At 38.4% G+C, this 27852-nt stretch overlaps 1 protein-coding gene across 2 annotated transcripts; it reads right to left on the reverse strand.

The window, feature by feature from the left end:
- RCBTB2 (RCC1 and BTB domain containing protein 2) lies at positions 1-27634 on the reverse strand. Of its 2 annotated transcripts, XM_035900339.1 has the most exons (12): positions 27575-27634; positions 24569-24727; positions 23935-24085; positions 22198-22364; positions 21349-21507; positions 19665-19772; positions 17546-17688; positions 15600-15790; positions 11213-11339; positions 8383-8519; positions 7650-7780; positions 1-4014 (listed from the first exon to the last, which is right to left on the reverse strand). In XM_035900339.1, the coding sequence occupies exons 1-12, from the start codon at positions 27614-27616 to the stop codon at positions 3874-3876; spliced, it is 1656 nt and encodes a 551-aa protein (XP_035756232.1). In that variant the 5' UTR covers positions 27617-27634; the 3' UTR covers positions 1-3873. The 2 variants fall into 2 exon arrangements, with proteins under 2 accessions (XP_035756232.1, XP_035756233.1); XM_035900340.1 differs by lacking the exon at positions 19665-19772.
- Between the last annotated feature and the right edge of the window lie 218 nt (positions 27635-27852).

The following is a 27852-nucleotide window of genomic DNA, read 5'->3' on the forward strand; positions in this document are numbered from 1 at the left end:
CCATTCAGCTTACAAATACTTTATCTGATGGCGATTATTTCCTGAAGAACACAAATAGTCTTTAAAATACCTCTCTGAAATATTAGCTCTGTTTTATTTCTTTTTTCCCCACACCACTAACTAGAGTCAACTCAGCTTACCTAAGTGCCAGGCCTCCTTCACTTTTCCTGAAAAGAAATGAAAAAATCCCACTCGTACTTTTTAAATATTACAGCATTTTTATTAATGGTCTCTTAAACCCAGGCAAGTTTATAAAGAAAAAAGAAATCAAAACATAATTTTATGTTCAGGCTGTAAACTTTCTACATCTACCTGGGGGTAGCCAGGGAGTCCTGTCTCTCTGGGGTAATTAAATGCTTTGCTTTACCAGGAAAGCCCAGGGGAATTGTTCAGGTGATATAAAAACAGCAGTGTACACAGTTATCAGGCATTGTAATAAAACTCTAGAGGTGGGTATGAGACGACAATGCGATGCTGGCTCTTCCCTTCAGTAGCTTAAGAGAAACTTTGGATGATCAGAAAGTTACCCACCAGGTTCCCTTGCCACAGAGTGGAACACCCCTCTCTATTTAAACCCCAGGTATGGTTTATGCTTGGCCCTATTTTCACTTTTTAGCAAATACCTTTTTATCTGCAGTCTTAAACCAGAACAATACTTACATACTTAAACACTTAATAAAGTATTTAACCCGCAAGATCCACAAACATTGTTGCAGACCATCTCACAATGGCAAAACACATCCCTAATTTCTTCTAAAATGTCCCATGATTGGGTTTCGAGCACGTATTTATAGACATGCATCAACATTTAACCACCTAAGCCAGTATGGTTTTTTTTAAACATTGACCTTTTAAGTGCCAAAGAAAGTGCATGCAAATGAAAGGTTAAAAAAAAATAAATAAATAAACACATCTCTGAATGTAACGCCATTGATCACATCCAGGTCAGATGACTGAATGGATAAAAGCCAACGGTGACACATTGGATCTTTAGAATCCGCCCTCATTCAGTCCAGAGATGCTTTTTTTTTCTCAAAACTACAGGCTTTTTCAGTTACTCCAAATTGCAACTCAGCTTCAGTGTGTACAGGAGGTTGGAAGTGATGAGCAGGAAGGAAATAAATTGAAAAAAAAATAAAATGGCACTATTGGTTACATTAAGCCAAAAATGCCTCGCGAAGAAAGCGTGTCATTTTGACTACAGTCATCGCTGAACTACTGCGTTTCAACTTGAGCCAGCTTCAGAGAGTGGTGTCAGGCTCCAGTGCTATCACTCCGTGGAGTGGCGTCCCCGGGGAACCAGGCTCTTCATCGAGCAGAGAATGGGTTTGGTCAGATGTTGAGTTAAAAACCATCGTTTCACATTTACAGTTTTGGTTTGGTTCTTTTAAGTAAAACAACAGAAACATTTGGAGAGACCTTCTGTAGTACGCTCCTTGGGAAGGCCGGAGCAGCCGAGAGGCTGGGCCGGGTTACAAGTGGGACGGGTGCCCAGCTGGTTCTGTTTCGGAGGGAGGCTGGCTGGTGCCAGCACGGTGCCGCCTGCCTGGGGCAGGATCCAGCACAAGCTGCTGCCCGAGGGTTGGGCTGCAGTGGCGGTGGTACGCCTGCTTTCTGCGTGCTGCTCTGGCAAAGAAAATGCTGGCACGTGAATCTGGTGGAGTGAAAGGGGCAGCCTTTACTCCAGCCATCCCTGGCTTAACCAAAAAACATCTGGAATTACCCAGCCTTGGCTTACGCAGAACTGCCTGTGATTAGTGCTGGGCTGTGGCGTACAAGGTTTGCAGTAAAGTTGTGCCCTGCCATGGAACCACTTTACTCTCTGCATTAACCTCTGTCCATGTGCCTCAGTCAAGTGCTTTTCAACACAAACTTATCAAAACCAATCTTGTCCCACAGGGAACCTGTGGTTTTGATGAAACTGCATTATGTACTGGGAAGTTTTTTGACCAGTTCTGTTTGAATACAAAATACTGACACAGCTGCTATGGACTTGTGCTGCTGAGGAAGTTGTACTAATCGCTGAGGGGGTGGCAGAACATGCTGCTTAGCAGTAGATGAGCCAATATATTTCTAGGGAGAGTCTGAAGCAAATGTCTCAAACAAATAATTTTTTGCCACAGCATTTTCCAAAATAATTTGCTTATGGCCCGCTTCCTAAGCAAATTCTGCTGTCCTGCACGCCTCGCCCTTCCACTCACACCCGCAGGGCCTGATGTGAAGAGAGGCACTACTCGCTACTTCTCATCTTCCTCTCTGAGGATGTGCTTCTCCTTTTCCTCCTCCTCAAGGAATGGGCTTGATGAAGAAATGATCCACCAATATAATAAAGAACAGTTATTTCTACTTTAGAAATGAGGAAATGAGGCTGCAATCATTTAAGGGAATTAGGCTCTTAGAAACCACATTTGAGGATTAGAAAAAATTGCTGAAGGCACAGCAAGGATCTGAAGGAAGGTTGGGTGACTATTTGTGTTAGTGTACTGAGCCTGGGCACCCAGCTTCTCGCCTTCTCCATTTGTAAAATACTACGAAAGGCACTTAAAGCCATTTCGCCCAGTCAAATCTTTGAGAGAAATGATTTCTCAGGGTTAATTCACAGTTGCCTATTAGAAACTTCAAGTAAATGCTTCACGAGCTCAGCCTCTTCTGTAATGGGACAAACCTCCCTCCATGTGACACTGGGTGGGGTTCCAGCTGAACTCACTTTCGGCAGTCAGAAATTCAGCCTCTATGCTGCCTTAGCCATCGAGCCACCCTTGATGGTCAGTGACAAGCGAGAGGCATGGCCAGAGGGCACTCCTCTCCCCTAAAACCAGCATGTAAGGTACATGGCAGGGTCACCTCGCAGCCCTGACCAAAGGAGAACCTGAAACAATGTATTTGGACAAGGTGCCCTTATTGCCATGTGGCAAATAATGTGAGTTTCACGCTAGTGATTTAATTGTAAGATCCATTTTAGCACTTCAGAACTAACTTTTTCTCCATTTGCTCTATCTGGGGCTGGACAGCAAGACAGGAGTAAACAAACCTCATGTGGAACTTCCCTTTCACTGAGATTTTCTTTTGGTTTCTTTCTCTTGGTAACGAGCAACCAGATGGTTTTTCTCGGTACCAAAACGCACAGCACAACAATTCATGTCCAGACAAATACTGTGAATGCTTCCTGGCCCACTGGGGTGCCAGGGAATGTGCTTGGCGTCATGGAAAGGAAGATTCTTTTCATTCTGTCCAAAATAATGGACATAGGTGCCAGGAACACAAAATTGCAATATCCAGCTGAAGCTCTTCATGGCTTACATATTCACGCTCTGAATAAACACCAAGTGAGACAGATCTTCCTATTGATCAGAAAGCTTCTCATCCTAAAGAATTTATATTACTTTATCATATGTTTGGAAAAACAAGTTTGTATCTTCACTGGGTGATAAACCAGGCAAAAAACAGCCCGCTATTGCATATTAACTTAGTTTGGTAATAAAAGTATACTATGACAGTTTTAGTGGCAAAGAGGTCACTGTCCCATAAAATCCAAATGCAGGTTGTTTAAATAAAAAAAAAAAAGAAAAACAGACAGACAAGATAATGGATAGCTGGGTTTGCTTGACTTGAAGTGGGAAAGGGTAGCCTTAGATTTTTTCGTTGTTAAATTCTGACTGTTGGCAATGAACATTCACCATACATCTAGGCTGTAGCCATCTTTACAAAACCTGTGTGTTTGTTAGCGGACTTTTACACATTTCCCAAGCTGATGGACACCTGAGTCTGTCTTTCCAAACCTTTGCACATTCTGACCATGGGTAAGTTCTCCAAAGGAGAAGTATTTCCAGGAGGGAAGAGGACGTGCTTTTTCAGCTTGGTGGTAGTCAGACCTCAATTTCGGAACGCTCCCACTCTGCTCGCTTTGCTAATGAAGTTTTTCAGGAGGTCGTGGTCCATTTCTGCAAAGCCTTGAGTTTGTGTAACAACAGTTAAATGGTTTATGCAAAATCTGAAGCAGAATTCTTCCAAGTCCTAGGAACAAATTGAGGTAATTTGTAATATGAATGATAGCAAAATAATAATAATAATTATTATTATTGTTATTATGTTTCAAAAATGCCATTTCATTAGCAGAGAATATAGTAGCTTGTTCACATTACCATTCCCTTTTCTGATCAGTTGGATTAGATCACAAATGATAGGATGAAATTTGTTCATACAAACTGTTCAATAATCCCCCTCTGAGAAACTCAGAAAACAGGAGTAGCCACCTAAATCAACTCTAGAACTCCATCGCATTTACTGAACTCATTAGAAAAGTTATTAGTAAGTGAAACCATTGACTTTCCCCACATACCACTACTAGAGCATCAGTAACTCCTTTCTTTTCCTCCCTGCACTGAGTTCAGTAGTGGTCCTGATAGCAGATATCCTAGTCTTGCTGAAAATAAAAGCAAAATACGACGTAACATTCAGTGATGCTCACTGAACACAAACTGGTTGTTAGGATACAGGTGTCTTTCATGGCTAACCTAGGAGTTGTGTGTCCCTATCTAGGAACTGGGATTCCTAGATAGCAAAAATGGTTCTGTCTTGCCCTGGTCTTGCTGAAACAGGATGCTCAGATGTTCAGCACAGGATACATACAAGCTGTTAGGCCACACAATCATGATTCCACAACAGCAAATTTTGCCCACTAAAAATCCTCACAACAGTGGCAATCCTTCTCTCTATCCACTGGGTCAACCCCCTTTAGCTGGTTCCTATGCAACAACTTGCTGTTGAAGGAAAATTAATTACCTTCTGCAGCAAGCAGAGCCGGAGCCAGCAGCCAGGCAAGTCTAAATTGGCAGTATGATCCATGACCTATAAACTCTTCAAGGGTTACAGCAAAAAGAGGTCTCTTAATCCGTGCCAATTTTATTCTGTGTTAGCTACACAAACATTGCAGTCAGGTCTTAATAGCAGAAAGAGATTTAGCAGAAGACCTGTGCATTTCCCTTTTTGAAACCTTTTCCTTAGATTGAATTTTTCAAGTCTATTGCCCCTGTCAAGATGTACCTAAAGCTTTACCAGAGGGCAAGCAGCATAAAATATCCCTTAAAAAGAAATAAGGTAGCAACAATGCATGGAAGTAAATTGTATTTCTCATCAAAAAGTGCTGGAAAGCAAGAAAAGGAATGAGAATAGAAGAAGAAGAAGTAAAAAATGTAGAAGAAATGAAAAATGTAGAAGAAAAATGTAGAAGATCAAAGACAATGACAGCTTAAGTTTCAGCAGACTTCTTTAATGCTGCTGCCAGGACCTAGGTTGCTTTACAGTCAAGGTGCAAACTTTTACATTAAATAAAATGAAGAGCAGCTGCTTTTTCTGGTACTGATCTTTGAAGAGGACCATAGATATAATAGAATTCTGATCACTAATTTTGCAGTTTCAAGAAATATTGGCTTTTTTTTCTGTTACATAGGAGATGATTAATCTAAAATTTGCTACAGTGTATATTAGAAATATGCTTTAAAATAATTTGTAGCAGCAACTATTTGTATTTTCAGAGGATAGGACAAACTCTTTTCAAGCATTTTTAATCCTAACAGATGCATACAGTAGCCAAGTCAGTCTTCAGTTAATTTGATACGTTAATGGCAGATGACACAGCATTATAAGTTTTCACTTGCAGTGTTCACATTTAATGACAGAAAAATGGAGTTAATTCTGTCCTTTCAAACTTCCAAAGTATCAGGCCTCTTTCACGATCCTTCTTTGGACAGTTTTCTGCTGAAGTGCCAATACACTGCACATGGTTCTCAAACCAGTTTTTACCATGTTAACGTAGTATGCCAAAAGACCCTGGCTTACTTCACAACTCCTTAGACAAAGACTATCCGCCTTTGCCGCGCTTCTCTGGGATATAGTTCTACTATATCCCTTTCTGAGCTGTGGATGTAGGGAGGAGGGCAACAACGCACTCCTGAGTTTGGCACATGCTGCACTCGGGGCAGGTAAACCAATTCATCATCTGATGATTGTGTCAGAATAGTACGTTTTGAAAGAATACAAGGTATACAGAATAAAACACTGAATCATAGAAGGAAGAGGAGGATAACATATTTAGTCATCTAGCCAATCCCTTTTACTGTGTTTCAGCCATTGTAAACTAGGACTTTGTCCGGGCTAGTTTTACTACTTCACAGTACGCCTAAATGTATCTTTAACTACTCTTTAATGACTTCACCTGACACAGGTCAACTAAAGGTACTTCTGCTTTGCAGATGTTCAAAACTGTTGAAAAGCTTGTAAGAGCAGAAACTCCAGAGTAAACCTTCAATGAAAACTTCTGCTGTTAGGGGGTTTGAATCATTTGGTCCTTTCCTGTCCAGCCCTGGTATGCCGGGCTTCGACCACCACAACACATTGCAAGTACAATTCCCCTTTGCCTCAGCTGTTCATGCCTTCCCTGACTGATACCTTGGTTTACTGCCTTGTAACTGGCAGCTGATAATCTTATTATCTATTAATCTGATGTTGTCCCCTCTTTTGATTTACAGAACTCACTGAGTTCTGGCCTCCTCTTTGCACCTCCTACACAAATTCATCTCATCAAGTACACTGCCTCCATACAGCGCAGACCACTGCAACATTTTTAATTCAGTTTTTCTTTCAGTCCCTTCTTTCTACTTGCTTCCTATACTTGGAACTGTTTATCAATCCATCCTATTACACTTCTAGCCTCTCCTGCTTTAAAACATCATCCTAGATGTCACAGCCAGGCCAAAAAAACCAACCCAATTTTAAAAAATATTGTTACCAGCTACATATTTTGGCTCTTCTAGCAGGTAAACTTCTCTGTTTGGCTATATTAATTACATTCTTATAAAGCATAATTCTTGAACAGAAAGATGAGGACTTCTCAACTAAGATGCTCAGTTATAACAGCGGCTACTAAGTTTTGTAGCCTACGTACACAGACTTCTTGAATAATAAAACCCACCACTTCATTATTTCCACAATCAGCATAGCACTAAGAAGTTGAGAAAAGGAAAATGCCTTTGAAAGTATTTGGCCATTTACAGAAAAAGCGCTTGCAGTACTGCTGATAAGAGGTTGAGTGCTCATGAAACATTCCACAGCCAAGGGCAGTCCAGATGACAGGATATGGGGGGAGGAATAACAATAGGTAATTCACTGCATGTCAGCGCGATTCCTTGTAAACAACATGGTGATATGAGCAGAAGTATAAATAGGGAGGGACTTCACAGGGAAATTCTCCTACTGCCTGTTAAAGGCAGTACCAGAATGACTGTACCTGACACTGGCAGACAAAACCATGAGGTGGAGAGCTCAGGCGGTGAACAGGCAAAGCAAAATCCAAAGGTGGAGAAGCAAATGACAGTGAGAAATCTGCATGCCATGCTGTGCCATGCTGTGCCAGATGACAAGGCAGGAAGCAGACTAAGAATCCTGACTCACAGGTGCAAGCCAAAAGGCCAGGAAGAAAACACTAATAGCTGCATTTTTTTTATAGCTTAAAAAGGGGAAAACAAACGTCTGGGAAGCCAGAAAGGGAAATGGCAGTAATCATGCCTCATCAGTTACATGCAATTATGTTTATCCGAAACAGCTTCATTTCTCAGGAAACAACTGTTTGCCCAAAGAGAAATTCTCCTTACCTGAGCTTCGTATTTGACAGCGGCGGAAAGAAGAGCAATGGCATTCTCTTCACAAATGCCTTGTTTGATCGTTTGCTGGCAAAGCTTTTTCAATCTGTTTTCTCTGTACAGTGTTGCCAAATCTAGCAGTCCTGTGAAAAGTCATACAGCTTTAACCATCCTGGTGCAAAACATATGTATTTATTTTCAAATTAAGCATTTCCCCTATTGGTTTACGCTGACTTTTAATCAAAGACTTGTTCTGTTTTTTCCCCCTGGATGATGTGTGCATTTTTAAAGGTCCTCAAAAGACGCATGAAAAAGGGAAGCTTTTATTACTGTGCAAGTGTTCTGTCTTCTTGTTCACTGTATTGTATTTCATTTAAGGCATCAATGAGTGATTACATCCTCTTAAATTCATGCGGGGAACAGCTCCCTTTTCACTCATGATCAAATTGCCATAGCTATGCAAACACAAACGTTTTAGTATGGCATTAGTGCCTTTTTAAGGAAAAAAAAAGTTCTTAATATGAAAAACAATGACTTCTTTTTGAACATTTTGCATCTTTGATCTTATTGCACCCCCACCACTCATTCTGCTACTGCACCCCTTCTTCTGACACCTGCCAAACTCAAGATATGAGTGCTAATGAAACTAAAATTAATGAGCCCTGCTTTCCTCACCCTGTTGTGACACACAAATTCTACTTTTCAGGAACGGCAACCTAGAGTTATTTCCATTTATGGAAAATACCTATTGCATCTTCAGGAGGGAGCCTAATGTTGTCCGTATACAGGTATTCCAGGAAGGCTCGGTAAACAGGATAAGAAAATTCACTCATTTCTATAATTTCATCGTCATTATTCAGGATGGAACGAAAATGTTCACACCTACAAAACACGAACAAAGATTGTATACTGTAAAGAGTTCGGCTTTAAAGGTGAGCTGCAGCAAGAAACTGGTAAAAAAAAAATAAATCAGTCATAACAGACTAAATACACAACCATAAACTCTAGCTACATGATTTCTTGGTTTGAACATGTTCATTTCTTTAAGCTTTATAAGGCTTATAAGCCTTATAATTTGGATTTTCCCTTTATTTCCGTTATTAATATTTTACAGTAGGCTCCATTTCTACTTGCAATAGCTTTAAGGATGGTCCATGTACTTTCAATGTCATTTTCTTAAATGAGTTATACATTAACCATGAATTTTATTACCTGGCTTGTAACAGATAAAATTTACAATTAAGTTACACACTTCAACCTGGTTTCTCCAACATAATCTAGTGAGGAGGGAAAGTATTAATATTTTAGATAACATTTATTCCAATGTCAGAGTCCATACACAATTTAGCATTAGATTTAATCATTATACTCAGGGATTAAAATATTTAAAGTCAAGACACTCTCACCCAGATCTTTCGCCACCTTTTTCTTACAAGTGTGAACACTTTTGTGAGAGACAAGATACAAACAAGGACAAAGCACGGCCTTTGATAGCTGTACTCTTACAGAGAGCTGCAACTTACAGTTCACAGTAACTTACAACTGACTGACCACTCCCTAAAAAACATCCTGTAACATTTGAATTGTTTTCAAAATTTTTGCTGATGGAAATTAACATCACCACCTCAGGTAACTTTTCCTACAACAGCAAGAATTCAGTTGGACTCTTTTAAACTACACTACTTACTTTCTAACTGTCCCACATCAGAATTTGCATTTCTTTTGCCAAAATTTTTATGTAGAAGGTAGGTTGGTTTCCTTTGAATGTCACTGGGACAAGACTACATCGTAAAGACAGAGTAACTCAGATACAAATGAAAAATAATTATTTGTTTTATCGCCTAATTTACCTTTTTCACATTTGATTTTACTGGTTATTTAAATAATTTTTTTCTTAGTATTTTATTTTTTAAATAAAATAAATAAACATTAAGTCAAATTAATAAAGAATTAAAAAGTCATTATCTAGCTTCTGCCACATCTTGTATCACGATCTGGCATTGGAAGAGGCAGACCAAACCCCATTCCTTTGTTTCCCTGAGCCTCGTGTTCAGTGGTGGCAACCGTGCTATCCCATGGAATAGACCTTGGGAATGGTCTGTCGCCCCAATGGCATCACAGGAAAGTAAAAAGTCAGAGAGAAGGTGGTACACATTGCTCCCTTAAAAATAAATAAGTAAATAAATAAAAATAAGTTTGTACTCATCCTTCAGTCTCCAAAGTACCTTGGAGTGCCTCATCCCTTGGAGTGCCTCTCTCTCTACCTCTCTCTCTGTGTAGAGACAGACCAGACACCTAATTTTGGCTGGCTAAATGCAGAGCAGATGAATCCCACCCACATGCCCATACGTATTTGTTTCTGCAGGCAGTATGTTGCTTGGCCAGCCCCTCACTGAGCTGGGCATTGCCCTGCCATTTCACCACCATCACAAGCTAATAACCAACAACATCATCTAATTCAACAGTAGGCATAGAAGAAGATGGGAAAAAGTCTTTGGAAGTGGTAAAGAAATGACTGGATCATGAAAAGGAACTTTTACCAGCACTGCATTCATGACAATGCTTTGGAACAGGCTGAATGCTGCAAAGTACCATATTAAATACGTTATCCTCTGATCCAGCTGCAACATGAAGCTGCAAGGCTTAAAGAAAGTATTAATTCTACAGACTGTGCCTGATGCTTTATTACTCCTGCATATTATTTTGATAATGCCATACATTTAAATCCCATTTAGAATTAGATGCATTTCCTTCCTGGATTGCCATATAATCTGGGACAAGTAGAGCAAGAAAAAAAGAGATAAGGAAAAGTTACATTTAGTCTGATTATAAGGAAAAAGAACGTCAGAAACACTTTGGTGATAAACAAGATTTGAAGTCGTATCTGGTGGAGAATACATGGCATTCCGAACAAAAAGGGTAGACTATAGGCATGAGTGTAAAGTACAAGTAATGAACCCAGTAAAGGGAAGAAAATAGTAATACAGGTAATTGGTGTAGCAAGAGAGCAGAAAAGACAACAAAAAGAGCAGGCAAGAATTAACAAGGAACTTTAATTTTATGCCGTAATATATAAGAAATCACTAGCAGGACTCGGTAGCAAAAGTAGGAAGACAAAAATGGTGATAAGCAGGATGAGATAGCCAAGCATTTTGAGAAAGAAAATAGCCAAACTATTGTAACAGTGAGGAGGATGGAGCACAGCAGTTAGCAAGACAGAAGAGATCTAAAGCAGTGTCTCTAGAATATCCTAATAGAAATGCGTCAGCAATAACAAAGTAATCTCTGCATGTTTATAACAATGTGATTACTTTGTAGATCTGAGTATGTCAAATCTCACTGTAAAGTGGTGTTAGCTTGCAAAAAAAATGTAAAAACAAAAAGAGAAGCCACCTGTCCAAGCAGTGAGGAAACCAGGAAAAGAAAGTTACAATGAAGAACAGCAGGTGAATCCCATGGCTGAGAGAAAAAGGAGTTTGTAAGAATAAGTCACGAATTCTGAGCAGTAATTACTCAGCATAGTGGACTATGCTACACAGTTCAGTTTACATGAAACTATACAGTTTGTGCTTTACCTAATTTTGAGAAGAACTTTATGAACATGAATATATTTTCCATCCACCAGAAACTTCAGGTCTGCAGTTTCAGGGTTGTCAAATTCCTTCTTTAGTGACTGAGCTACTGTTAGGTGGTCATCAGGCTCTAGAATGAAAAGGGGAATTAATAGTAAGTAATACAAGTATCTCTCATGGTAACATCCTGGGTATCTGTCAGCAATTTACACTCTTAACAAATACAACATCTCTTTAAGTCTAGTAGAAAAACCCAGCAGACTCTGCATTCTATATGAACCCCCAGAAAAGCAAATTTATTTTTTTGGGCGGCTTTCTTCAGTCCTTACTAGTTTCGTACTCCAAACAAATATCCCTATTGAAAAAAAAAAAAGTCCCACTCCTCTAACTCATCTATGTAATGCCAGGAAAAAAACAAGTAACATAATCTCAGAAGTTTAATGCTGCATCCAATAGCAAATGCTATTAGCCATTACTGGGTAAATTATTCTAAATGAAAAGTTATTATATAGTCATTATAAGATATATAATAACTTATTTCAGTTATATAGTTATTTATATTTAATTATATAGTTATTATGGAATACCCAAAAGGTCAAGAAAAATCACAGTAAGATCTTCTAATACTCCCATGAGGAGATATTATCTTACAGCAGAAAAGCAGAAGCTATTACATAGCCAACATATTGGTTGCAGTGATACTGCCCAGTACAATATCCCTAAAGGTGAATACCAACAATTACAAGTGTATTCAAAAAGTGTTTTCCCTAGACTTAGGGTGTTAGAAGCACTCTTTGTGTGAAAGTCTGCCTATTTCTGTTTGTGTCATATCCACGCGCATCCCATTGTGCACGTGACATTTGTATTATAAAGTTACCAGGTAGCCTTGAAAAGTCATCTGGCATCTGCATACAGATTTTTATCTCCTGAAGTGTTTCCTAATCTCTATTGTATTTGGTAGCCTCAGAGAACTACGTTCTTTTAACACTACTGAAAAATTAAACCCCCAAAACCTTATTCTTAACCCAGAAAACATTTTATCTTCTTACCATATAAATACACATTATTGGTTTATACAAATTCTGAGGGACACTAATGAGCTGTTCTCTACAGAAAATTACAGAAATGCTAGGTACTGTAACCTACCAAGCTAGAAATAAGAATAGCATTCTGCTGGAAATGGGAAGACCTTCATCACAAACTCTAGAAAAAACTTAACACACACAGTTTGATACTGTTAGACCTTGTTTAGCACAATTATTTTCCATTGCATTTAGCGGATGTCACTTATGTTCAGGTATACCCAATTAGGGCAATAATTATTGAAGAGCATTGAATTACAAGTAAAAGGATTGGGAGCAGGGGGAAGCCAATGTAATGATAAAAAAAACCCTCCTGAAATAATGATACTGTAAAATACTTCATTAGTTCATAGAATCATAGAATTGTTTAGGTTGGAAAAGACCTTTAAGATCATCAAGTCCAACCAGTTTTTCTTTTGTACAGTATACTTTATTTAGTCAGACCTCTGCTATCCAGATAACTACAGTCATTTTAACAACCAATGCAAAGCTGAAGCTCTACAGTAATAGTTCAAAGGATCTGGTACTATCCTGTTGTGCAGCCTGTCTTCAAAGTTAAATGGCAATTCATATGTCCATCAATATGCATCTCCAGATGACTTCTACAGCCAGAAGAGGTAAGCTGAATACAGTGGGGTTCAGTTATGAAATTCTTACAGGGAAAATAGGTGCTTTTATTTGTTACAGCAGTGAAGGGGCAACCAGAGGAAGGAAATGAAGCAGCAGATCATGCTGACAAGACACAAAGCCAAGAGAATTCCTTAGCAGTCAGGACTAAGAATCGTTATAGAAATGGTAGAACTGCGACGAACGGGGAATGCAGGAGAATGCCTGGGTGTGGAAGCACCAGCATACAACAGTTGGAAAAGGGCTGGAAGAATGGCAGCTGTCCATGGCACCCAGCTCCACAGATGTTAAGATCCCAGGACACAGCTGCCTGATGATTCTCACCACACTTACATCAGGAGACACCAGTGAGTCAGTCCTGATGATTCGCCAAGGTGGAAATGATGGAGTGGCTAGTCACTCTCTGCTCCTAGAGGGTGCAAAAAGGCACATCTGAAACCAGCACGTGGTTACCTAACCAAAAGGAATCCAGGAGCCATGATGAGGGCCTGATAGTCAGCATCCTTTATCCTGTGTCATCACAAGGAACCCTGCTTAGACCACCTGAATACACATTTTAGTGCTGGGATGCTGGACAGACCACTTGGCACATATGAGAATGTGGGTCTGAAAGCGCATCTGGAATTAGTTTTGTTTAAAAATAAAATAACCTTTTCCTTCTGTAAGGTTTCAGCTTGTGCTTTGGTACAATGTTGCAACGCTGTAGCAACATTATTTCCAAAGGGACCAAGAAGTCAAGGTCAAAAAATAAAACAAAAAGAGCTGCTACAGTCAAAAATTACTCTCAAGGTGCGAAGAGTGCAAGGAGGCTGGGTGTATTGTTCATGGTGACAATGAAGGCGGTGATAAAAGTTGTGTTGGGAAATAGTTACGGATGTGGTCTTAACCACGCTGTGTTAAAGAGAGTGAATATCAGTTAAGTATTAATGAGCAATATACTTATTAATAAACAGGTTACTTGGAAGTATTCAGCATAAAGGTGATAATCACATGAATTATCATATAGAATCCCGCTCAGGACTCTCTTAGCTGACCTAAATCAGCACTGCTGACCTAAAACACCATTCGTTAAAGAAGGTAAGAAAAGGTGAATTTGCAGAAAGGAACACTGAAGAATCGTGACAGAGTTTCAGTCTCACTCAAGCAGTTGTTTGCTCCATGAGGAACAAAATAAGGAAAGAGGCAGGTTTTGCTTCTTGCCTTCCTTCACTCTCTAAAAAATTCCTCAGTACTCTGCACTAAACTGAGAAGAAAAGGCAAGAGAAAAAGTGGAGGGGAAATTCTGATGGCATGAAATAATATTTTATCTGAGCAAGAAGAAATGGAAGCTGAAGAGCCCTAGAACCCCGCTAATGTACATAAGAAGATATCTATAACTGAATTTATGATTAAGATACATATACTAATTATGTCCCATTTCTTCCATAAAATAACCAATTCTTATGGAAGAAAAAATTGAACATACTACAGATATTTTTATGTGAACTTACACTGACAAACACATATTAACATGAAATGAACCACCCCATCGCTTGGGATTTTAGTGCAGTAACACAATTTACATCTAATTAGTAGTAGTCAAATATTAAGAATATAAAGAATTTCCACAGTAGTTAAGCATATATCTTACAGTTCTGAACAAGCCACCCTATAAAGCACAACCACCTCAACCTAGAGCAAATGGGGGTCTTTGGACTGTGCACTAACTAAAACATACATTTTGGCAAAGCAGTTTCCTGAGAAAAGCATTCTCCATTTAATCCCCTAATCTCTCAAAGGCGAAATATGAGTACTATTAACATAATTTCCTTACCTTGGCATCCAGAAGGCACCAAGGGAGCAAAGAGTGTTCCACAATTGTCAGACAAAAGCATACAGCCACACAAAAGCAAAGTACAAAGGCAGTACAGAAGTGGAATGGATGGACTCAATACAGTTCAAATTACAAATTGCCAAATTGCTACATTCTAGCTTTTAGCTTAAGCTCCCATATGACACCTGTAGACAACCCCCAAATCTTTGATTAGGTCAGCAAAGCCAGTAACTTTATTAGCAACCAATATGGGATTGAATTTTTAGCTGAAGAATGAACTCTCTGTTAAACAGTGTTATATGCTCAATGCTTTCTAGTCAAGGTCAGCAAGACAGACCTTCATTTTAATCAAATATCTGAGATCCCACAACTTGTCTCTTCAAAAGCCCAGGTCACAATCACTTGTGATGAGACTCTAAGTGCCTGTGGCCAATTTTGAACACGGGAATTTGGCTCCCTCCTTCTTAGTAGTCTGCTTAAGGACATCAAAGAAAGCTTCAGGGTTCCTAAATGTCCTGCATGGCTCCCTCAAGTCTTGAAATTCAAACTCAGCTTCTCCACCCATGGCCATTGTACAGTAACATTCAGTGGTTACACAAAGAAAAAACCCCTCCCCAAGCCCAAGGCATTTCCCCACAGAAACAAACCATGTCAATAAAACAGAAAATCATTTAGCACTGCCATCAGGCCTTAGCAATTTTTTACAATTCCATATTATTATTTACTCAGATGTAATGCATGATTATGATTATGCTTCCCAGTATAATTTTTTGCAAGAAACTAAGTTCAGGCTTCAAATACATGCAACTGTTTTATGCACTGACGATTCTATTCAGAAGATGTCAAAACAAAAAATACTTAAGCTCACCTACTGATAGAAGGCGCCACATAACGGCAGGGGTAGCAAAGCAAGCAAACACATCGTCAGTGCAGGCAAAGTGAGTGAGGTGGGGAAGGATCACTGACTGCCCACGGCACTGGCCCCACATGTACACCCGGCCGCTCTGGGTCTTGGCAGCCGACGTGTGAGCAGAGTGGCAGGCTGCAATCTCTGTAACTCTGAATTTACAAGCAAACAAAGAAAAAAAGCAAGTCACTCTCATAAGATCAAAATGCAGTGGAGAAGCTCGCTACCTCCTGTCTTCCTCTGGTGCAAAACATGTTTGTAAGCATGCATGCACTTCCAATTGCAAGAATGATCTCCTATCATACATCGCAAAGTTAAAAGGGCAATCAACATTTCTTTAAAGAGCATGCACTCCAACAGCTTCTCAGTGAAAAAGCATGGTGGGAGTGAGGAGATACTGTTGCAACAGAGCAGCATATCTGCTGCAGCACATGCTCTGCTGACCCCCTTGGCTCCCTCAGACAAAGCTGTGATGAGTTTCAAGCCTCTGAATGTCTTCAGTGGTGCTGGGCAGTGAGGTGAGTGGCTGCATTAAGCTGTAGAGAAGGGGTACTTGGAGAAGATGAAGAAAAAAATGAGGAGGCATTTAAAAAAAATTAAAAAAAACCTTTTTCCTGCTTGCTTACTGGTAACAGTTACAAACCAACAATTTAAACATACTTCTTCTAATTAAAATACTGAAGTGTCATTACTCATACAATTATTTTTACTTACATTTAACGGATTTTCATTTTGAAAATTAAAAATTAGAAGCAAACAGCACTAAAAGCTGTTTCTAAGTGTATTTTAGCTGTTAGGCTATCTCACGGATCCTAAAGTTGATTTAGGATTTCAAACCCCCCACTCTGTACAACATTACACAATCCACTGTTTCGCAGTCTGAACTACTGCTTGTTTACTTGTTTTCCCAGCTGCCTGGGGAAAATAGCTGGGAAACAACTTGTTTAAAGCTGTATGTACGAATCTTGCGGGCTTTAGTGAGCTAATGTTCTCACAGACACCAGGAATGCATATTCTGGCCAGCAAAAGCGCAAGGCAACATACAACATTAAAATTTGTATTAAAATGTGGTAACATTTTAACTGCAGTCAAAGTGTCTGGCAAAAACTCAGTTAGATTTTAAGCAAAAGCACAAACACATATGAAGAAATAGCAACATTCAAAACCAGGCCGTGTCTCACCACCAGAGAGAGGTTGCCGCTTCCTTACAGTAATGTACACGGACACAAGTTTTAAGTGGGACATCTCACTTATTTTTCACAATAGGAGGCCAAAGTCAAGACCTCACTACTAAGGAATGGATTCAAATTTCTGGCCACATATATACATGGCTTTACATTAGCAATACAAATAACTGCCCCGCTACCCATCAAGGACTTACAGGAAAATATTTAACTTGTAAAAATCTAAGCTTAATTTTCAGGCAACAATACCAAGAAAGAACTCCTCCCTTTCTCTCTCTCCTGATTTATGAGCCCAATTTAGTAGCAGAAATAAGACACATTGCAGATGCCCACTCCTCACTTTTTCTGTGTGTACGTCTTGTGAAAAGTAGCATATTAAAATACAATTTGTATTCAGAGACAATAAAGCTTTTGTCGTTGACTTCAAACAATTAAACCATACCACTGAAGAGAAACTCCAATTAAGGCCTATAAAGTACAGTGTGAGCCAAAGCAGAAAACAGCACATTCGGGCTACTCAGAACATTCAGTTTCTCTTTCACAAGGATGGTTATGGGACAGATTCAGGCACTTTCAGTGAATATTCTTTCACATTTAGCAGAAGAACCACTGCAAAAAATTATAGGCTACTTCTTCCAAAAACAGATTAAAAATGCCATAATTTTCTGTAGCTCTTCTGAGACTATGACAACTAATGTCTGACTGCTAGACCGTAAGTATTACCTGTCCTTATCCACAACAACTGTTGTAGGGTAAGACTGGTTACTTTTATTCCCAGTACCTAACTGGCCATATGAATTGGCTCCCCAGGCATAAATCTGACCTTCATCTGTGAGCACTAATGTATGCGCATAGCCACAGGCAACCTATAAGGAATAAAAAAGAGAAAGATCTCATTTTTATGTAACAGTAAGTTAATACAGACAGATACATGTTATGCTATACATTAATGTTATTGATTCCATATCAGTGTTAAAATTACAAAAATTACAAATACAGATAAGTTTATTAAAAAGGGATGCAAAGAAGATGAGGTGACTTTGAGGGAAAAAAGGTATCAGCGAGGAACCCTGCCGGATAATCTCAAGAGTACAGCAAAAGAATAGATAAACATTGAGAAAGAAGGAAAGCTATATGGCAAGATATGAACAGTATGCAGAAAAAAAGGCAGATCCATCTTGCACTGACCTTGCTCTATGGGCAACTGCTCCAACGGGAATAGGCTAGCACTGTAAAAACAGGCAAGGTCTCCCTGTCTGCTCCTCTCCTCCCTGCCTGCCAGGCACACAAAGCTGCCCCCTCCCTGTGCCAGTTCGAGTGCTCACCGGACCCTCTGCTGAGACAACTTCCACTACTGGAAGGATACTCTCCATAGGTAGGCCTGAGGACCACCAGTGCCCACAGAAGGTAAGCAACAGGAGCAGCCAGCCAGGAAAGAGAGGGAAGAGATGAAAATCTCCAACTTGATGGCAGCATGCAACTGTGTCAGCTCATACCCTCTTGCAGAAACCCACTCAGACCTGCTGAGCTGCCTCCACAGGTACCCTACATAAGGTTGCTTGAATATCCACTTTACAATCTACATATGCAGCACGTGCCCCACATACAGATACGCAGTGGCAAAACTACCAGCCAACAGTCTTGCTCTGCATCAGTTAATGCAACCTATTATAGCTAGATAACTGATAACCAATTCACATTGTTCAAAACTAGCTCACATATCTTTATACAATCTGCAAAGCAGATATACCATAAGTACATGTACTCCATTGACATCCATGAAGCATGGTGATGTGCTTTAAATGAAATAAATCCTTAAGTTATTTACTGATTGAAGGTCTACAACTTGGTATTGATCGATATCAAGCAAATGAAGTGGATGGAAATAGGATCTAAGTCAAACTTACTGGAGCACCTATACTCTCTGAACAGGAGAGTAAATACAAGGGAAAATAATATTCACTTTATTACATTATTCTCAACAGCAATTGTTACCAGCAACGCTACTGTCTACATCCTAGGAACTGAATGTAATTAAATTAGTTTATTTTAAAAGGTTTAAGAAATCCATAACTTCCCAGAGTAAATGTAAAAATAGGATCCAAAGTTCAAAACACCCTTGTAAATTTTCACTAGGTTACAAACCCAATGTTTTCTAACAGAATGTGTCATTTTCCTGACAGTATCCTCTATTTTAGATAAATCAATTTAAAAACTTTCAGTATCAGTTCTCCAGTTACTTTAAATATTTCTTATCAGTCAAAAGAAGTTATCAGATTGCTAGTTATACCGATGGCAGCCCAGTTGTTCGGTAAAGTGTAATAACCACCCAAGATCAAGACCAACCACGGAATCATACCAACTGCTGACCGAAAGCAGTTGGAGACAATTTGTTCAGGCTCCAAACACCAGTTAGTCACTGTGGCTGGACTGCAATTCTAAAAGTGATATTCAGTCTGCCAGAAAGACAAAATGCTAAAACTGCAGCATTTTCCCAGAGAAGAAGACAGGGGTTAATGAAGAACGGGGTAGCCTAAGAAGACTTTCTAATTTACTAAAATAACAGGATTTTTTTTTTAAATGGGGGAAAAAAGACCAAACATTCCTAATGCCCTAGTCCTCTTTTAAGTACGATCCTGACCTCACTGAAGTCAATGGCAAAATTCCCACTGAACTCCACAGGGTTGGTCACAGTTTCTCCCCTCCTAACAGAGGTGCATTTTAAGATACGTACTTTCATTCTGCTAAACGGCAGATTAAACAAAGAGATAAATGTAGACTACGCCTTAGCATATTTTCAGTTGTTCATCAAAGGGTTTGACATGGAGCGTCGCACACGTACCCGCTGCACACGAGTGCCTTGCAACGCTGCTATTCGGCATGGCGTCGGCTGATTGCCGCTGCTGCCCAGTCCCAGCTGGCCGTTACCGTTGTAACCCCAGACATAGACCTTAAAACCAGAGACAGGGATTTTAACTGTTTGCTACTCTCCACATCTTTGGAAAGCCATGTGACAGCTTCAGAGTTACAATAATGATTTTCTTCAATATTTCTTGTCCCCTCACCTTAGGATCGGTGCTTTATATGTAAACACACACAAACACACACACATCTATACATACCTATATAAACGTATATATACATACATGCATATACACACACATGTATATGTTTTTCTGTACCAGAAATTTTGCATGCTGCTTCTGTTTAAAATACCAACTGCATGCTCATCTGAAATTCTAAACCTCCATATTCATGTTGCTCTTTAAGAGTTAGATTATGTAAGACCACAATATTTTAGTATGAAGAGTAGAAAACAAGTGATTCATGTGGCTGTTTCCCAGCACAGAGCAAACTCAGCATGAATACTTCCCTTTTTCTAAGAGCTAATTTCTCATTCAAAAATCCTCCAACAGAAAAGAACACACACTAAAACAAGTATAATCTGGAAGCTATGCACAACAGTTTGAGTAGGCTGTTAACAGCTTTACGCTGAACATAAGAAAAAGGGAAAATACTGAGCTCTGATAATTTCAGTGACGTGTTCTACTGCAAACAGTCAATAGCTACTTAGGTCTAAACTGAAATACTTGGAGTGATGGAGCTAGAGAAGATGTAGGCTGCTCAAAATCTTCAGCTCATGTGAACTAAACCATCAAGAACACTACAACCTCTTCATATCTTTGCAACGAGGATAAAAAAATATGAGACAGATTCTAGGGCTCTGCAGTAGAACAGATATATGCAATGTACTTCTAGTTTCTCTGCTTTCTCTTGATATCAAGTGTGCATATATGAGCACTGAAAATTAAAATAGCATTCACTGATTATCCTCACATTCTTCATACTTAAGACTCTAGTATAGACGGTAATTTATTTTTCTATGAATGCTAAAGACAGCAGTTGGGATAAAGTATCAATCAGCACATTCATTTTTGCAAGAATATAATACCAGCTTGAAAAATCAGTAAATCAGTGATACAAGCTTAGTTATTTTTACATAGAGAATATGAAGCTAGCATGAAATGCTAAGTATACATATATAGATTCCATATGATTTAATCCCCAAATTTGTAAAAATCTCCTCACCTTCTCAATACTATTTTTACTTCAGAACTGTATGTTCAAGTAAATTTGAAATTTGATACTTGAATTCCTGCAATTCAAAGCCAACTTCAATAGCTGATACAAAGCAATAGCTGATAAACTTTATGAGTAATCTCATAAACCAAAAAGACATAAACCAAATGTTAGTGAACAATTTTCCTTGTTTCACTCTACCTCCTTCCTAAAGAAGAAACCATAATCAGCACGGATAGGAAGATATTCTAAAGTATGTCAGAATGTGCAGGACAACTTATGACAACAGTTTTTATAAGGAGTATAAGCAGGTAGATCTGAGGAAGTCTGGAAAGGTATACTTGTTTTCTGAGTAGAAGCATACTACTGTCAGCTTTGAAATTATCTACATCCATGATATTACATAAAATAAAGTTCAGTCAGAAAATTCACCTAAAGTTTCTTACCTCTCCATTTTCCACCACAGCCATAGAGCACATCTGTCCACAAGCTATATTAACTACTATTTTATTTTGTAGGCAGCTGGTAACTCTTCGAGGAATGGGTTGATTAGCTGTTGAACCAGATCCAACTTGGCCTGAGTTATTATAACCCCATGTGTATACCTGTTGTAAGAGAATTGCCATAGAAGAAGGCTACATAACATACAGTTCAAAGTACACATTCAAGAGAGAAAAATGTTATACGCATACAAAATTACATTTTGAGTTCAAATGGATGTATTCTTTTAAAGATCTAGGCAGATACATAGGCTTACAACTTAATTGTTTCTGTTAAAAGTATGCCACTCATAATATTTATATATTCCACATTCCAATGAAAGGTAAGAGGCAACATGACAGTTGCATTAAAGCTGGAAGAATTCATTGCTAGTTTTCCAGAACCCAAAGTAGAATGGCTAACTGGACATAAATGGCACCTCAAAGTAAATGGCAGAAAACTTTTTACTTTGGTGGGTAGAACTTACTTTCATGAACGTTATTTCTATTAATGTCAGCTTTAACACCACTAAGCATTTACAGTAGAGTAAAGCGTAGAAAGGAACTAGCTGCCTTCTACAAAGAAATTATAATTTCTTACTACAAGCAGATGTGGCACAGAAATTAATGCTCTGCATGCGCTACAAAGCACTAGACCCTAACAGGTTTTCCATTTTTATCAAACATTTGTGTTAGATCAGGACTGTGAGGATAGAAGAAGCAAGGTCTAATCCTCTGGGTGTAGAATGTTTTCCTGTTTCTCACATACGTGAATTTCATTAAGAGAAAAGAAGGATTTATTCCAGCTATTCTCACCTCTCCATCAGATGTTAACACCATAGAATGATGAGAGCCACAGGCAACTTCAATGACTTTCTTGTTCACCAAGTTAGTAGAGACTTGACAGGGAACGAAACCGTGATTTGTTGTACCATTGCCCAACTGACTATAAGCATTATGACCCCATGTATACACTTCTCCTTCTATAACAAAAATGTAAAAAGCTGGTTTAAAATCTCTATTTTTCCAATGAGTACACAACATAAAAATACAAACTGAAAAGTCAAATTCATTAATAATATACATGTTTAGGGATGTGTGTGTGTATATATATATACACACATATATATGCCCTTTGGGGCTCTTAAACCCATGGAGATACCAACACTACCTTCACATAGTGTTGACCACAAATCCAAAAGGATTATATCACCACAACCTTAGTAAAGGAAATCATATAGCTAAAAGAAAGGACATAGTGCAATACAGAAGAGAAAAGGATGAAATGACAGTCAGGAGTCCCCATTTCAATTTCTTTGTTACTGACAATGAATCAAAATTTCTTGTCTATGCCTTGGCACTGTTTCCCACTTTGGAAAATTCAAATGACAAGCTTTCATTCCTTTACAATATACATGAAGATGCTTGTAAGAAAAACTTATTATTACATATTAATAAATATACTGTTATTTACTTATTATTTAAACATACTTCGGTTAGACCAATGGTCCACCTAGTGCAAAATTCTGTCTCCAACTGGCAACGGAAAAAAGCTGCTGCATAGGAGAAACATGGTCATGTTTTGCAGTTCCCAAGCATTTACAATCACTAGAGTACAGATACTACCAGGTGCTTCTGATTCTCTTTAACATACGTATATTGGCCCGTTATCCATGAAGCTAACACCTTTTCATACTCACTTTCTTTCATCTGTTTTATATCAAGTGTCCTCTAGTTACAGTAGTGCAGGACTTGAAGAATAGCTGTCCTATATTCATCTTGTCTATCATCATCACCATTTTCTAACCATGAATTACACCATTATTGCAGGAGAGCTAGGTTTGACATACAACTCCATCAGATTTCTAAAGAGATCACCAAACTCCTTATCTCTAAGAAGGGTTCCCTTATCTAGACTCTACTAATCATCTAATCTAGACTACTCAAAAAGACTTCTTCTCATTAATGGAGAGAGACAAAATTTTAACATCATCATCCAGGCTCTAACAGAACCTCACTGGGAACACAACATTAGTCATTTTTCTTCGAGAATAACGTATTTAATTATGAACAGAAGGGCCACCAGCATGATGTGGATAATAGAGTGTCAATGAGACAACAGAAAACAAAAGGCTGAGAGGCGATATAACTGGTCTTTAAAGCACATCCAGAAGTAGGTACAGGTGGGAAAAGATGCATTTTAGCTGAAGGACAATGTTGGCAGAAGAACATATGGACATAATGTACCCACTAATGCATTTCAAAAGCAATCAGAAGTTCCAAACCAACTGCAAAGTAAAAAAAAACCAACAAAACCCCCAACTTCCCAAAGTAGTAACAATATCAAAGCAGAGCTTGAAAAACTTTTGAAAAGAACTAGCTATGAACAGAGCTAGCTGACATGTCATGTTCACCAATGAAAATACGTTGGACTTGATAGCCCAGAATATCTATCCCAATTCCTCTCTTGAGTTACCAGCCAAGACCTTTCACACCTGCTGGACTAATTAAAGTGGACGTATCTGAAAATGCAATATTCAGATCATACTTTACCTTCTGTAGCAAGAACAACATGAGGGCCGCTTCCATAACTCAGACAGGCTATCTTTTTGCCACACAGAGAATCTAACCTCCTTGGTTCAATAGTGCTCTGCATGTCACCTGTTCCCAAACACCCACTGCAGTTCATGCCAAGCACAAAAACCTGTTATAAAAGAATCACAGAATCATAACTTAGATTGTAATGGAGGACCTCCAAAGGTCAGCTAGTGCAACCCCCTGCTCAGCAAAGATCTAAATAGATCAGTTGACTCAAGGCCATGACCAGTGGAGTCTTGAACACCTCCAAGGAAAAAATCTCACAACCCTTCCATGATTTAACCACTCTCGTCATAATTTTTTTTTCCTGATACTGAATCAGATTTTTTCATCTTCCAGCTTGTGTCTGTTGCCTCTCACCCTGTCACTACGCACCTCCAAGAAATGTCTAACTCCATGTACTCTTTATCCTCTGATTGTGGTAGAAAGCCATTAATTTGAATTGAAACTGGTTTAGTTGCAATCAAAATGATCACACATTTTTGCATGCAACTTTTTCTAGGTATACAATCATAGTACTGGCTTTCAGAATATCTTGATACATAAATGACTAAATATGTCATGTTCTTAGACACTCTTGGACAATTACCTCGTCATTTTCAGTTGCATACAACACTTCATTACCGGCACTGCCAAATACACAGGCTTGACGAATTAACTTGAGCTCTTCTTGGGAACAGAGAGAAAAAATTGGCCATTTCCCAACATCCAGCATCTTCAGGGCTGACAATAATGTTGCTTCCAAGACCTGATATTATAAAAAATGATATCAAATACCTAGACAGAGAGAAATGTATACCTTTGCACAGTAAAAAGGATCAATTTAGAGAAACAACACCCTATCCTTGTTCCATCAAAAACCAGTATTTTAATTTTAGAACAATACTTCAAGGGAAGCCATTAAAATAAACAAATAAACTATCTTGTGATCCAGAAACAAAGGATCTATATGGATCAGAAAAGTATCATATAGGAAGTTAAATAGTAATGTTGTATTTTCACTGTATTCATACAACATAGCTGCTAGCTCATAGAATTCAATGTAGATGATTCTAATATAAAGTGTAAAGTACACATTCAAAACTTGAAAGTGATTTATGTCTTTTCCTCTGGTGCTAAAATTACTGTTAAAAGAAGAAACAATAAAAAATCTGCCAAGAATATACTTATCTCTGAAAAATAAACACATTTGTTTTCATGAATTGAAAATGGAAACTTGAGAAAACTTGAGAAACTTCTTCCTTTCTCCTTTACTTCTGAAATTTACTTCTGTGTTTCAACTACTGAATCTTTGGGAACTCCCTAAGAATATTTGCATTTTATGTAAGTGGGCATATAATAAAAGAAAAAAGATAATTGAGCATTTTCCAGCTTAGCCAAGGACAAAGGACAAGTTTATAGTTAAAAGAAAGCAGATTTCTCCACACATTAAAACTAGTCAAGCTAATGTCTGAATCTCACGCAACATTTCTACTACTTTAGTATTGCATAAATCAGAAAAACGTTGCAGTATCAAAATCGAACAGGAAACTTTGCATGGAGCATGCATCAAATTTTCTTCACTGGCATTAAACTAGGCTCTGGACACAAAAGAAAAGCAGCATTACTTGCCAGATCAGAAGGTAAGCAAGAATAGATTTTGCCTATCACAGGCATTACGTAGCTCACCATGTAACAGTGAGGATTGCATCATTAGTTTGTATCTAGCAAGTAGCAGACTTACAAAATGATCTGTTATAGAATATATTTTTTTCTACCTCTGAAACAGAGATGTGAATAAATTCTAGTCTGGCATCTGAAGCACGTTATGTCAGTTATAAGGACATTGGTTTTTTGATTAGTATCACTCACTATGAAAAAAGGTTCACAGAGACACAGATAACATTTGAAACTAAAGAAATAATCCCTAAATTAATCCAGAACTAAAATCTTTAAACACATAGCAGTTAATCACAAATTTCTTTATAGTATACTTCTGAGCAAGAGAAAGGAGGGTTGGTCATCTTCCCTAAAGAAAAGCTGTGGTTTTGATCACGCTAGTTCTTTCCATCTCCTCACACCAAATTGACCTCACTGATGAACTGCAGCCAAATTTGCAAGTGAAAGGGAAGTAAGATTCTGCTGACACAATCCATTTGGCAGTAGGCAGCTGGACAATCAGACATGTATGTTATGAAATAAGTCAGCAAGCAAGTAGGTCCGAGCTAATCCTAGCAAACGCTGTTCTCCATGACACATAGCAGGGTTATAAGAGATGAAGGACATGAATCCATATGGAATCAGGCTTCACTCATCTGCTGTTCGCAGAACAATTTGTTTTATGTCAAGAAGTTAGCATTAATTCTATGGAGGATTTTAAGCACTTTTACAATATGCTAATGAATACTGAAAGCATCACAGACTAGTCTTCCCGTTGCATCAACAAAATTGCATCTCACTTTTGCTGAAGACTGATGAAGCCTGAGGTTCAAAAGGACAGTCAGGTTGTCCTTCAATTGTTCAGATTCCCTTACTGGAATAACATATTGGTTTCTTTAAAATGTGGGCTCTAAATTCCAAGTGCACAGTGGGTCAGAACACATTCATCTTAAATAGAAAATGTTTTTTTCTGTAACCTCCTTCTACAAAGCACTCATGTTCTATCCTTGTAATTTACAGGTTAAAAAAGCCCAACTGTAGCATTTCTTAACACTAGAATAATACGCTGAAGGACAAAAATCCACTATTACAAAAAGCACTCAAAGAAACACTAATGATACTGATTTTTTTTTTTTTTTTTACAAAAGAAATGACAACAAACTTCATCAGACTAAAAAACATCCATAATCTAAATCCTGCCTCTGGAATTATTACATTCAACTCATTAAGAGTTATTCTCTAACTTTTCAAAATTTTCTCCCCTCCCACACCATTATATTTTGTCCCAAAAATACGAAAACCAGCTTGAACTATCAGCCTGCCAATATTTATGTCCCATAAGTGATCTGTTCCCTCATTACATCACACGAAGTAATGAAAGACAGACCAGAATATGAGATTTCATACGGTCCAGCTACCTATCCCAAAGGCGTATCAGTTATGCCTCAAGAATTCCTAAAACTTCTATACTTCATTTGACTTCGGCAATCAATTTGAAAGCTGGTTATTCAATTTTATCTGTCACACAGATCACCTGAAAAGGCATCATCATTAAGGTCAAAATCTGCATGATATTTCATTAGTGTTCAAAGAAAATAAAAGAGAAAAATGGGAGGAAGTTTTTACATCAAATTATGCTACAAAAGTTAATTCTAACAAGTTTATGTTGAAACATTGGGCTGGAACATGTAATTTTAGAACTTAATACTAAATTAAATCAGCCTTGTAAGCCAAAGGAGCAATTCAACCTAATTAAAATGAATATATTGTTCTTCTAATATTTTGGGCGCCACATAAGTAACATTTCTCTCACTAGTGTCATTTTCCTACTTATGATTTTGGTTTTCTATTTAGCTTGAAAGCTACTAGCATGTACTAAGTTACTACTAAATGAAACCAAGCATCTTCCTTTTGAGTAGAGCAGTATGGAATTTTCAATACAAATTCACACTCTGACCTTGACACTGACTCCTTGAGAAGGAGGAGATTCATCCTCCATAGGGATTTGTGCTTGCGTCCCCCTGCAGAGAAAGAATTGTGGTTAAAATCACCATACCATATTGCTGCAGCAACATGGAACTATGCACACTTAATATAAAACCACAACTATGTGCTTCTGTGGGGTGAGAAAACAAGAAACATGAAGCTCAGTCAATTTTCGTTTCATATTCAACTGTATAGTGATCAGTTAGACAGACTCTGCTCTTCTGTATTCTTACCTAAACAAATAATTCT

This window comes from Egretta garzetta, unplaced genomic scaffold, assembly GCF_000687185.1.
Source record: "Egretta garzetta isolate BGI_Z169 unplaced genomic scaffold, ASM68718v1 scaffold268, whole genome shotgun sequence".
NCBI lineage: Eukaryota > Metazoa > Chordata > Aves > Pelecaniformes > Ardeidae > Egretta > Egretta garzetta.